The sequence below is a fragment of the Carassius carassius genome, chromosome 14 (genome assembly GCF_963082965.1).
Source record: "Carassius carassius chromosome 14, fCarCar2.1, whole genome shotgun sequence".
Taxonomy (NCBI): Eukaryota; Metazoa; Chordata; class Actinopteri; order Cypriniformes; family Cyprinidae; genus Carassius; species Carassius carassius.
In genome coordinates this window covers 8,037,666-8,051,247 of record NC_081768.1, presented here as the reverse complement: position 1 = coordinate 8,051,247, position 13,582 = coordinate 8,037,666, and the positions used below count along the sequence as shown (strand labels likewise).

At 34.6% G+C, this 13,582-nt stretch overlaps 1 protein-coding gene across 1 annotated transcript in view; it reads right to left on the bottom strand.

Annotated features, from left to right (window-relative positions):
* The window catches only part of kcnh5b (potassium voltage-gated channel, subfamily H (eag-related), member 5b), a 46,313-nt gene that overhangs the window by 13,854 nt on the left and 18,877 nt on the right, over positions 1–13,582 (bottom strand). The window contains exons 8-10 of the mRNA XM_059565872.1: positions 11,345–11,544; positions 11,002–11,254; positions 6,395–6,591 (exon numbers count right to left, since the gene is read on the bottom strand). Coding sequence (XP_059421855.1) covers positions 6,395–6,591; positions 11,002–11,254; positions 11,345–11,544 — 650 coding nt within the window. The remainder of the gene's footprint in view (positions 1–6,394; positions 6,592–11,001; positions 11,255–11,344; positions 11,545–13,582) is intronic.

The following is a 13,582-nucleotide window of genomic DNA, read 5'->3' as shown; positions in this document are numbered from 1 at the left end:
TTATATTATATTATATTATATTATATTATATTATATTATATTATATTATATTATATTATATTATATTATATTAAATAAATTAATTAATATAAATATATTAATTGTATTATTATTTTATATTATTTTAATAATTATAATAATTTTACAACACTCATTATACATTTTTGTTTTATTATATAATAAAAGTTATGAAATTATGAATTTGTATTAAGATGACCTAAATAAAACATTCTTATTATTATTTAACAGTAACAGCAGCGGTTCTCAATTCCAGTCCTCCCACCTTTTTGTATGTTTCTCTTTGTTAACACACCTGATTCAGATAATCAGCTCGTTAGAAATGAGCTCCGTGCATGAACTGTGTTCCCATTGACATGGTCCCTACACAGTGTTCATTGCACCCTACTCCCTGAGCAGGGGAAATCTGTTGAAGTTTACCTCACTTCTGAACATTCATTCACGGATTTGCGCTGTGCAACATCTTCACACACGAACAAGTGTGACATCATATACCTCTTTAAATAAATACAATTTAAATTTACGTCCCGAACACTTCAATGCACTGTGAATGGAAAATATATGTTCGTTTCGAACTGGAATCATGGGGTAATATCCTGTGATGTCCACTTGACTGGACACTTATGTTCAAAAAGAACAAACGTCTGAAGGCTAAGAGAAACATACAAAATGTGCAGAGCTGGGGGTGTGAAGACTGCAATTGAGAACCGCTGACTTCCACCACACTGGATATATGACTTGTTAAAACACTGTTCTCCATCATTTGATGCAATAGAAAATGCATGCAATAGAAAATTTATAACATTTAAATGAAATTTTATTTATTATTTTTTTCTGCGATAAAAGTGCAGTATTGGCAAGCAAATTTGTGTGAACAAGGAACATTGTATAATAAGAATAGTTTCCATAAAAATAAAGCGTGTTTGTTTGAAATTAAAGGCAATGATGTGTTAGTACTTAGAAAACATTGCTATTTAAGTGCACTGAATTCCTGGTTAACCCAGTTTACCTTAAACATGCAGCGCTAAGCACATATTTTAGTGCATTCAATGCCTGGTTAATGATAATTAACAATGAACTTTTTTTTTTTCTATTTTTATACTGTGTATTATTATTATTTTTATCAATACTACTGGTACTGGTTTGGTGTATGGTACAAAAAATAGAAAAATAAATAAAAATAAATATATTTACAGAGTCTCAAGGTCAAGATGTGCCACCTCAGCATTAGATAAGGTCTGATTTGGTTTGCCTCTTTTTTACTCTTCATTTTTGTTCTTGGAGAGTAAAACCTATTTCTACTGAATGAATCCTTCCGCTACTTGAGAAGAAGCACAAACTGCACCATTCTTTACAAGGAAATGTAATAATACAAAAATATTTACAAAATCCAAAGCATCTCTTATGATCAAGATCACAAAAAACATATCAGAAGTAGAGCCCGACCGATATGTCGTTCTTGGGGCCGATACCGATTCTGATATTAGGGGGTATATTCTTTGTGTATATTATAGTAGAGTACCATTCAGAAGATTGTACACTTTCCCTTTCGTGTATACATTTGACTGGTACTATATATAGAATACAGTGTATATATATACTGTACATATATATATATATATATATATATATATATATATATATATATATATAAAAACACATTTTTGCAATGATCACTCAATTGTGGTGATCAAACACTAATGACGTGACGTAATGGAGGCAGGGAATTTAACAATTTAACAATAAAATGTATTATCCAAAAAAGTCTGAAATCAGTGCAAGTTGAAGTTTATCAAGTTGAAGTTTATCCAACTTTAATTCAATTAAATTCTATTCAACTTAATTCCGGTTGAAGTTTATTTCACTTCGGAACATTCAATCACAGATTTGCGCTACTGTCTTCACACACAGATGAAACTTACTAGAGAAGTCTGAAGTGTGACATAATATACCTCAGTAAATAAATACAATATAAATTCATGTCTCGTGCACTTTAATGTCCTTTGAATGTAACGTGCATGCTCCCTTGGAACTGGAATCATGGCGGACTTTCATGTACAAGAGACCTCCTTACTGGAGTGAAAGTGTTGACTAGGGTCACTATCTCACGAATGCGCTGGCGAATCTCCACCAAACTTGGGGGATCCCTTCAGCTCGAGGGGCCCTCTGGAATGCCATCCTCAATGCTTTGGCAGCCCCCTGGGATCGCTAGATCGGTCGGCACCGGATCTAAATTTAACCACCTGTAACTTCCGAACCCTGGAGGCTATCAACGCGGGGGTGGTCTCATTCGAAAGAGGGCCTCTAGACATACACTCGATTCACATTCGAGAGGGTTCCTCGATCTGAAGGGACCCCTGAATTTGTTGCAGATCCAATGAGCCATTTCAGAGATATGGCCGTTCAAACTTTCAAAGTTTCAGGTTCATATCGGCCGATAATATCGGCAAAACGATATATCGGTCAGGCTCTTATCAGAAGTGTGTGGAAGCTGCTTAGAGGATAACACTGCACCTCCCCTTTAATCTCTAAATATCTTTTCTCATTTTTTTTTCAGCCCTACCCTGGTGTCATCACTGTACCGTAACCAAACCTCGCTCCTCTCTCACTCATAGTGAGGGAGAGTGTGTCAGTCTCAGCATGTGAATAGGTGACACATTAGGGCTTTTTAGGTAATCCAGCCTGTCACCTGCAGCCACACACACACATCTAATGCAGCCATGCACTCAAACAGACTAATGAGATATGAGATTCAATCTTCTGTTCAATTTACTGCTTAAAGAAAATAATTCTAAACCTGTCTGAATCCTTTGATCGGAGAAAGCATTTGACTCCCGGTGGAAATAACACAACCTTTCGCAAATCTGCAGTTGCTACATGGTGCCCAGTGTTTCTGACAAGATGCCACAGTTACTACAGTCATTTCTTCAATAAGACAAATGAAGCAACACCTCCAGGAAACCACATGTCATTTGAGGCTGTGCGCAGTGATTTTGGAAAATGTATTAATACAAAATGATGGTTTAAAATTGGTAGTTTATATGTATTGCTAAATATAAAAATTATATATATAATTCTATACATAATATGTAATGTATACTATCTATAATATTAGATATATAATATCTAATATATAAAATTATAATAGAAATAATAATAATAATATTGATGATAATAACAATATTAATAAAGTTAAATTATATACACATACTTGTGTATTTTATATATATATATATATATATATATATATATATATATATATATATATAAAATATAATAATTTATGCTTTATAATAAAAGTATAAATTATTCATAAATAATAATAAATGTGAATATTAGAATATTTTTATTGTAAAACAATATTTCAGCCAGAACTTTTTTACATTTAATAATTACACATGTAATTGGCAGGATAAAATGAATGATGTCATTGTTTGCTTTCAGTGTTGAGATAGTAATGTCACTTATGAAAATTTGATGTGGTTTGACAGTAGTACTGTAGTACTTTAGGCAAATAAGCAGTCTCAGAATTTGGAAGTTAGTGACAGACACACTCTTATTCTGGGTCACATCATTAATGCAAAAGCCTTGTGGTGGAAGTGTGTCTGTGTGTAGAGTGTCTGTCTGAAGGCCCACAAGCTGTCTTAAAAACTTTGACTGATTAACCAAAAAACACATACCATCAAATATGTGAGAATATTACACAAACCTTCGAAAAACCATAAAATATAATCTCACAACTCTGCATGCACACAATCAACAACACATCAGCGAGACTAATTTTGTGTATGACTCTCTTTCTTTCTTTCTCCATAATGATTTCATCCCTCCCAGTCTCTCTCTCTTTCTCTCTCTCTCTCTCTCTCTGTCCTCCATTAGATGGAAGATACATGCTTGCAATCTAAATCTTTCATTCTGTTGAAACCCTTAGGCTCCCTTTACAGAGACACTAAACATGACTGGTCTTTCATTTGACCATAAAAGAGTTTTGAATTCACTAAGCTGCCGTTTTGTTTCTATACCATATATACTGTACAAAAGTGATAAATTGCTTTTATACGATGAGAAATATAATTTTTTTATTAACAATTAAAATCTTTTTTTGTCTAACTGATGATTCACGGCAATCATGAAGATTTAAAAATGACTCCCGGTCCTGATTCCACACCATTCTCTTTATTTTCTGTCCTCTTCAGTCTACAGCTAAAAAAAAAAAAAATCTAGGTATAACACTCAGAAACAACCAAAAATATCTTGATACTGATATTACCGCAGACATTTCTACAATAAGGCAAAGTGAATAAAGCATCATCATCATATGATCTTTGAGGCTATATATACACATCCAAGACTTCTGGCAATATTATTATTAGTTTAAGTTGCTTTCGATAAAAGCATCTGCCAAACTCATAATGAATAAATTAATTGAGACACAAACCTGACTTCTGATCGTATTCTACTCTGTTCCTTTAATTTTCTGTCCTCTATTTTATATGAATACAGTAGCAAAAAGACAAATGATCAAAAATATGTTGAGACTGCTTAAAACAAAGCTGCTGTGAATTTTTGTTTTGCTTCAGCATTGATGCAAGACTTTGACAGGGTAAAAGCAGGGCAGGGAACAATCAGGGTGGAAAAAGGGAATAACCTTAAGAAAAGATGGAGAGAGAGAGAAAGTGATAAACAGGAGAAGTACGTATGAGAGGAGCTTTTGCTTTTGATTTATTCATATCTGACCATTAACCTAGAAAAACTTGTTTGTAGGTTTTAATGTGTGTGTTATTATGGTGGTGTGAGAGTCTTAGTAATTGTTTAGAAAAGAGGGAGAAAAAACAGAGGGAAGGAGCAAACAATAAGCTTCTAGTCAAATCCAAGGCTGCTGATACAGAAAATGAGTAAAGTATGCAACAATGAGAAGACACTAGAAAGATAACAATTGAACAGTGAAGGGGAGAGGACTGAACATGAGGAGAGAAAGAGAAAGAAAGAAAATCTTCGCTCCATATGCACCAACATACTGAATGTTTTTTCTCCACAGGCTTCCCCTCTTTCACACTACTGACCCAGTTCTACCCATAATCCCCCTGATGGCCATGACACATCTTTATACTCTGTACTGTATCCAATACGATTAGGGGAACTGATGACAATTGTGGCTTATATCCAATCAGAGCTCTGAGAGCTTAAAGGTTTATTTATCCTAAAAATGTTTTTTGTAATTTATTCTCCCTTATGTTGTACCAAACCTTTATAATTTCTGTTCTTTAAGTATGAAGAGATCATTTCAATGTATTCTAGTTCAATTTGTTATTATCCAAATGGTAAGCAAAAAACCCCACTGTAGTCCATACAGTAGCTTTCTGTGATAAACAGACTAAAATTGAACTTCCCCTTCTGCAGATCTGTCAAATCACTTATGTGGCTTGTGACCAACTTGATGATGATGATGATAACCTTTATAGCGCTTTTTCCCCATAAATATACCAATCCACTTTCCAAGTATGAAAACAGCAGCTTACACAGCAATAAAATAAAGAAAGTCATAAGAGGTTTGGAACGACAGGAGGGTGAGTAAATGATGACAAAAAAAAACATTTTTGGGGTGAATGTAGCTTCGAAAACAAGCTTCATCTGCTTCAAATGAGGATACATTCTGAGAACAAAAACATCACTTCAAAGTCCATAACCCAATTCTTAGCTTGTCACTTAAAAGAATACTTCTGTCATCATTCACTCACCCTCACATCATTACAAACCCATAACACTTAGAATATAAGATTTAAAACACAAATTAAGATTTTTTTTTTTTAACAAACCTTAGATAACTTTTATGACATTTATGTATCTTCTAGGTTTTTGTTAAAAGGAGGGAAACCTCTCAGGTTTGACTAAATTTATCTTAATTTGTGTTTTGAAGATTAACCAGAGTCTGAGTTCGGAACAACATGTGGATGAGTAAATGACAGTTTTCATTTCTGGGTGAACTGCACCTTTAATATACCCAACATACCATCAATAATTCTAATCATTATAATTCCTCTCTGGGTAATTCAGTCCTTTAAACACACTTACTGTTTCATCAGTATCACAGCATAGCTCAAAAGAACATAATAATTAAGGTGTCAAATCATCAGCCGTTTCCCTCATTTAACTCTGTAACACGTGATCAGAGAACAGGGCCCAGAAATGGACAGGGAAAATAATAAAGAGCCTGTAAACTAACAAGGGAAAACATGAAATTTTAGCACATAGGAAAAAAGTAATACAACTGAATAAATCTGAACTCAAACAAATAAAACACTGAAAAATCCTAGCAGACTCAATGAGAGAGATACATAACATAAGAGAGGTGTAGGTGCAGGGGAATGCGTCTCACCCTTTTTCGTAGGTTGCAGGTGAGAATGAGGTTTCGAGAGAAGGAGTTGGCAAACGCTGTGTAGAAGTCCAACACTTTCAGCAAGGCTTCTCTCTTTATAATGTGAAGATCACAATACGTTAACGCCCGAACGTTAGCGCATGAGTGGGCCAAAGTTGTCTCCTTCCAAAACACATCACCAAACACGTCCCCTTTACCTGAGAAAAGAAGAAAAAATACCAGAGAATAAGCAAAGGGAAAATAAGAAGAGTCAGAGTGAGACCAGACTGCTTTAATTGGTGTCAATCAAAATGCATAATCTCACAGCAGAATGATCAAATCTGACATTTCAATTAATGTTCTCTTTATAGAGCTGGAGCCTGGCACAGACTTGAGTTGAAGAATTACTTAACTGTACTGGAAAAAGTTTAGCTTACTCATCTTAAAATGGGTAACTGACTTAAAATTAAAAATGTTCTAATCAATTACTCATTCTCTTGTCATTCTGAACTCACATGACTTTATGCTTCAGTGGAACACAAAAGTAAGTCTTCTAAGGCCAAACAATAGGTTTATGTGAAGAACAGAGAAAAATAACGGGAGAGTTCACTTAAACATGAAAATTCTGCCATCATTTAATCATCTCATTCCGTTACAAAACTGTATGACTTACTTTCTGCTGCAAAACACAAATGATATTTTAAGAACTGTTTTTAAACATTGAAAGTCCTACCCTTGCTCTGGTCTGTTCCTACAAACCTCTCAATTGACTTCAGAAGGTTTAGAAAAAAGTGCATGAACCATGTGCATAAATTATAATCAACTTTTTCAAGCAGCTGAGCATTCTGCAAAAATTATTTTGTGTTCCACATGAGAAAGACAATCAAACGAGTTTGGAACAGCATGAAGGTGAATAAATGACAGAATTCTTGTTTTCTGGTGAATGGAATGGTGACATCTTTTTGTGACTTGCATTCAAATTGGATTATTACAAAGAAAAAAAAAATACATAATGAAGGGACTTGGTTCTATTCAACAGTTAACAAAACATTAAAAACAAGATCAATAGTATTAAAAAAAGACTATTTTCAATTTACATTTCATGGCAAGTTTAAATTTTAAGGCCTAAAGGAAACCAAAACTATTCACAAATGCAATAAATGTGAAGCACATGACAAACTTACAGCTCAAGGATCATTCTTTAATTATCTCATATTTTCAGAACTGACAGAAATTCTTGGTGAAAGAAGGCAAGAAACAGTAAGCAGGATAATTGTTGCATTAGATGAATGTGGTATTATCAGAGAGGAGTGTAGTTGTCTCTACTCGTTTGAGATGCCAAAGATCAATGGCACACTGATCTCTCCCATCACTTTCCGAAGATCCTCGGCGCCAAGAACCTAAAATAGAACTTCAACCTTCAAGTCCCAACCCTGCACTGATTCCACAGGATGCAGCATTGCTGAACATGCAGTTACCACAAGAACAACAGACATACACCTGGACAGACCAAAAACCTTATTTGGTTGGTTTCAAAAAGGGTTTTTCTTGTTTTTGATGCTGAGCTCAGCATTATCTCACCACCACCATCTGACACAGGTGTTTGTCCTGCCAATTAACTTATTCCTAGTACCAAAACACATTTAATTGGCTTTACATGCCAGACCAATTAAACCACAATTAACAGCTGCTAGAAGTGAATGCACAAATGTGCTCTTAACATTTTAAAGCATAACTTAAAAAAAAAAGATTTCCCTGAAAAGCCGTCATTTTTATAACAAAGCAACCAATCTCGTGTCAACTCTAATAATAGGTTATAGAGTGCAAGCACAAAAGCTGCTGAGATGCATTCGGTAGAAAGTGTATTTAAAAAAATTAACCTCCATACAACTTTTTTAAAGCTTTATCTAGACAATTTCGGGTACAAAAAATAAGGTGTGATTCACATGGTCAGGGTGTTTATTTTGACTCGAACACACTGTGTGCAGCAGATCTGGCCTGCAGAGACTTTGTCAAGGGCTCTACTGAGAGTTTGAAGACATCTAGTACAGCGAAGTGACTGTGGGGATTTACAGTTTATCTCAGACAGAAGAGCAAAGCCACCAAACATGGTCTCCAAGGAGTCTTTTGTTACCATGGCACTCTGTTGCCTTGGGGACAATGGAACCTATACCCTCAGAATCTAAACTGCAATATTTTATGATACTTTAATAATAGCTATGTTTCCATTCAACTATTTTTATGTGCATTTTGGGATATCGCATAAAAAAAACGTGTATGCATAAATGTTAAAAATGCACATTAAAAACTTACGTCCTCAACCAAGTCTGATAAATTTCTGTTTTCTGGGTTTCTTAATGTGGATCAAAAAAACAAAACATGTGACTTTGCAATAGGACAGCATAAAACTGGACCTACCAGCAGACCGATCTGATCTCATTGCACAGCATTTGAATTGCTAGTTTTGTCATTGTAAAATGCTTGAGCAAAGTCTCGTCAAAGTGCTTTGTTTTAATTAACTCCCAGGACGGCATTCCCAAACATCAGGCTATGAAAATAAGATAACATGACCTCATTTCACCTGCAAGCTCTGCAGCTCATAATTTATTGTATACACACATTATTACTGTATATAAAATGCCTTCTCCTACTGCAGCAAACTAAATTTTTTTCTTTGTAATATTTAGCACAAGTTACAAGAGTAAAGATTATGTTCTCTTCAACTCAGTGGAAACATAGTTATTGTGTGTAGAGTTTGAGAATTTTAGGTGGAATAGGTAAATGAGCAAATATGCAGCGGAAAAGGAGGCTCTGAATCCAAACACACAATTTATAAGAGACAGAACAAGAGATAGTTCCAACAAAAATGAAAAAATGTGTAATTTACTCCACATCATGTTGTTCCAAACCAGTGTTTGAATGGCATGATGGTGAGAAAATGATGCCAGAACTTAAATTTGGGGTGAACAATGCCTTTTAATTAAACAAGTAACTCGTGGGAATATTTTTCCTTCATTTACACACATTTACAACAGTTCTGTTGAAGACGGTTCAATGAAATTTTTTTGGGTAAATGTGAGCCATATGGATAAATGTGACTAATGACTTAATTTCATCTCATTCATCTCCTGCAGAGCTGCTCAACTCTACACCTCACTAACTCAGCTCTACAGGAGCTCATCTTCCTCTGCCTAGACACCCACCACCCTCCTGGGCACAGAGAGACACTGTGGGCCCAGGCCTCCTGCTGAGCTGGAGGAGAGACAAGGCCTCAGCTCAGTGGCCAATAGAGATTCATGATTAATGGCGAAGTATGGTTCCGTCGCTATGACGACTCAGGAGAGAATAATAATCCAATGAGATTTCAGTGAAGCAGCTGATTGAAAGTTTGAATATTAGATTGTGTTTTTTAAATGGAAGTTTGATAGCTGGAGATCCAATAAAAAATCTAATAATGTCAAAAAGACAACTTTAAAGAAAACGTCTTTTATTTAAAGTGATAGCTCACCCCAAATTTTTAATTCTGTCTTAAATTACTTAAATTTATGACGATTCAAAAAGACTTTCCCTCATCTTCGGAACACAAATTGAGATGCATCGTGGTACTGTCATGAATGTGTGTCAAAGTATTCTCATAATTTCAAATTAAGGTTGAACTACTGATAACACATGGACCATTATAACATTGTCCTTACTATGTTTCTGGGCCTTAACAGTGGTAGTTGCATCGCTGTCTATACAGGATAAGAAAGATCTCGGATTTAATCAAAAATATCTTCATTTGAGTTCCGAAGATGAAACTAAGTTCTTATGGGTTTGGAACAATGACATCACTAATTAAACACAGAATATTATTTCTTGGTAAACTATCTCTTTACATTTCTGAGAAGCATTTGCTGTTTTTTTGCTGTTGTGTCACAAATCTCTGTTGCTGCTGCTTTTTAAATAGTTTTCTTCACCATGGCAACCAAAATGTAGTTCTAATCTAGCATTCAAACTCAAACTCTGACAGCAAGAAAGGACAGATTTAGAGACACGCTTATAGATGAACAAAAGCACTTTGTTCAGACCCTCAGTCCAAATGCATATCACATTTGCTCACATTTATCAAGTGTGAACGACAAATAAATAAAATCATGTGACATACGATTTAGTCTGTTAAAGCCACATTCATATGTGGTTTGAAATCCTATTCAAATCACATTTATGGAAATCCGTTTCAGTCATCTTTGCTTGTCATTTTCTCACGCCATGTGCAACCTAAACATGTCAGAGGTTGTTGTATGAAACATACTGAAAGATGGTGCAGAAACAATGTTGTGTTGTTGCGAAGTGCAGGTCAAGTGGAAAATAACAGTATACTGCTAGCCAGCCTGGTCTACACTCTTCTTTGAAGTTTGAAACCGATGGAGACAGCAGCACAGAATAAAGCCACGCCAACATCTGTATTGCAAACCCCATCACAGGATACAAAAATCTACTCTTAACAGTTGCATCATAGAGTGTGGATGGTCAATCATTTAGAACAGATTCCAATTGGATACAAATAATTGGCATTGGAATGGCAGTGTGAACAAAGCTGAAGTTCATAGAATGTATTAATTTGCCTAGCACTTTTAAAAACGAACCCAGTATAGCGATGACCTCGTCATCCTGGATGACCTCTAGAGAACCTGACACAACGAAGCAGAGCAGGTCCACGCTTTCACCCGCATGAAAGATGAGGTCACCGGGGGCGGAGTGTATCATCTGGAACTCCACGGCCAATGAGCGCAAGCATCCGTCACTGGCCAATCGGAACGCTGGGTGCTCGTTGAACACCTTCCTGTTCAGGTGCACGCAGATGTCTGCCCGCATGTCCTTGGGGCAAATGGAGAGCACCTGTGCACAGATGAATGTCCAATTTAGTATTTTCCACAATTAATATCAAAAACTTCAGTCATGCACCCATCACTTCTGTTTCAGTTTCACCTTCTCTGTGTCGATGCCTTTGGACATAGACCACGTGGAGACGATATAGTCCATCACTCTCTCACTGAGGCCTTTGGGCACCTGGTAGAGCTTGAGGAAATCCCGCACATTATTCAGCATTTCATGGTAGCGGTTGGTGTTTGCATACATCTGCTGGAAAATGGTTGTCACATTACCGAAGATAGTGGCATAAAGGAGAGCTAAAGGACATGAAGAAAGAGAGAAAAAAGGTTCATGTCAGACAGATTTGAAATGTTACTTTTTTTTAGGGTCCGAAAATGTGGCTGACTAAAGAACTTAAATATTAAATCAGTCCTTCAGTCATTAAAAAAAAAAAAGTATAAAAAAAAATCTAAAGTTGTACTAAAATTTTTTACATTTAAATAAAGTTACATTTGCATATATAGCTTTGGACCATAGTACTTCAATATTTATTCTAAAAATAGTTATATAAGTTATTTTCAAACCAAAAGTGCTTGTAAAAATGAAACTCACTGGATGCCACGTGGATTTTAAGAACTTAAAATTATTTAAATGTGGTAACAGGACAAGTACAAACAATAATGTTGTTTTCTTTCAAATTTTTTTTTTTTTTGAGTATTTATACATTTTACATTTTACAATAGGCTATCTGGTGACACTTTACTTAAAGCCTTTATGTATAATGCATTATAAAAGTTGTTTTAATGCATTGTACATTTAATACAGTACATTATAAACCTTATCAATTCATTGTTACACTATGCATTTTAAATTCAGTTATAATTATTTATGCCAAAATATAATATATTACAATGCACATTATTAATTATAATGCATTATACCCTTTAATAACCTTTTATAGTGCATTAAACATAAAGGCTTGAAGTAAAGTGTTACTGGATATGTACATGCAAAATTCTGTTTTTTTATTGCTTTTCTCATGAGTTACCACTGTATCTTTGCTCTTCGTCTCTATGGCAACCTTCCCTGAAATAGCTTTCCAAATACTTCCACTCATAAACAATAATGGACGAGCGGGAACAGAGAAGAAAGCAAAGTGGATGGAATATAATGAGGTAAAAACAGATGATGAAAAGCCATCAAATGACCAAGAATTTGTACAGTAAGAAAAAATATTCTGATCACAGAAAGGCAAAGATAACCATGAGTTAATGGGAAGAGAAGTTTAAACAAAAATATTAACCTCATAAACACACCAAAGTGTTTGACAGTAATTTAAAAAGAAGGAATTCAGAAAGAACTTTTACTTTACGTTCTGATTTTACTGAAATACTGTGGCTCTGTTCATGCTGTAAACAGATGAAATTGTTTTTACTGTTGTCTACATAAAAACATCCTTCATAAGGTAAAAAACATTCTGTGAAAATGTAACCTTTATATCTTCAATATTGACTGAGAAGGGCCGTCAAAAATTTTAATTACAGTGAAATTAATGGTTGAACTCAAACTTTGATGTTTGTTATCTCATAATTAGATTTTGAGACTTTAACCTGGATTTCACAGAGAGAGTCATAAATGCCCATGTATGATGTTTTTAACAGGCTGCTAATCAGACTGAAAGCATCAACACATTTTCATTCGTAAACAAATAACTCTTTTTGTTATACCTAGATCAATATGATTTGAGAAACAAAAATTATCTGTGAGACAATAATCCTCCATGCAAGCTGTGAATATATATATATATATATATATATATATATATATATATATATATATATATATATATATATATATATATATATATATATATATTATAACTACTTTATATAACTGCACTGAACTGACCTAAGCAACATTTTGGGAACAGAATTTTTAAATTAGAGATGCCATTAAAACATATCTTAAACATATCTTAAATATATCTTAAATAAATATTCAAACACAGGAAATGCAAATAAAGTATAGGTTTATCTGGCATGTGTAAGTAAAATACAACTAAATTTTACCCTACGTATCACCCAGTGAGATTTTATGCTTTTTATGATATGGAGAAATTTGTAGAGCAAATGTTATGGATGGTGTAGGAGGGAGAGTTTTAGGAGAACCTGTCCAAACTACCACACATAATGAGGCCTTCTAGGACCTCACTACCACAGAGACAGACACACAGACGAGATGTGGGCAAGACAGGAATAAAAACAGAGTAAGTCAGAAGACTCGGATCTTTAGTGAAACATGGACACAAAAGAGAAAAGATATTGACTGAAGGATTAGAAGATGAGAAAAATGTGT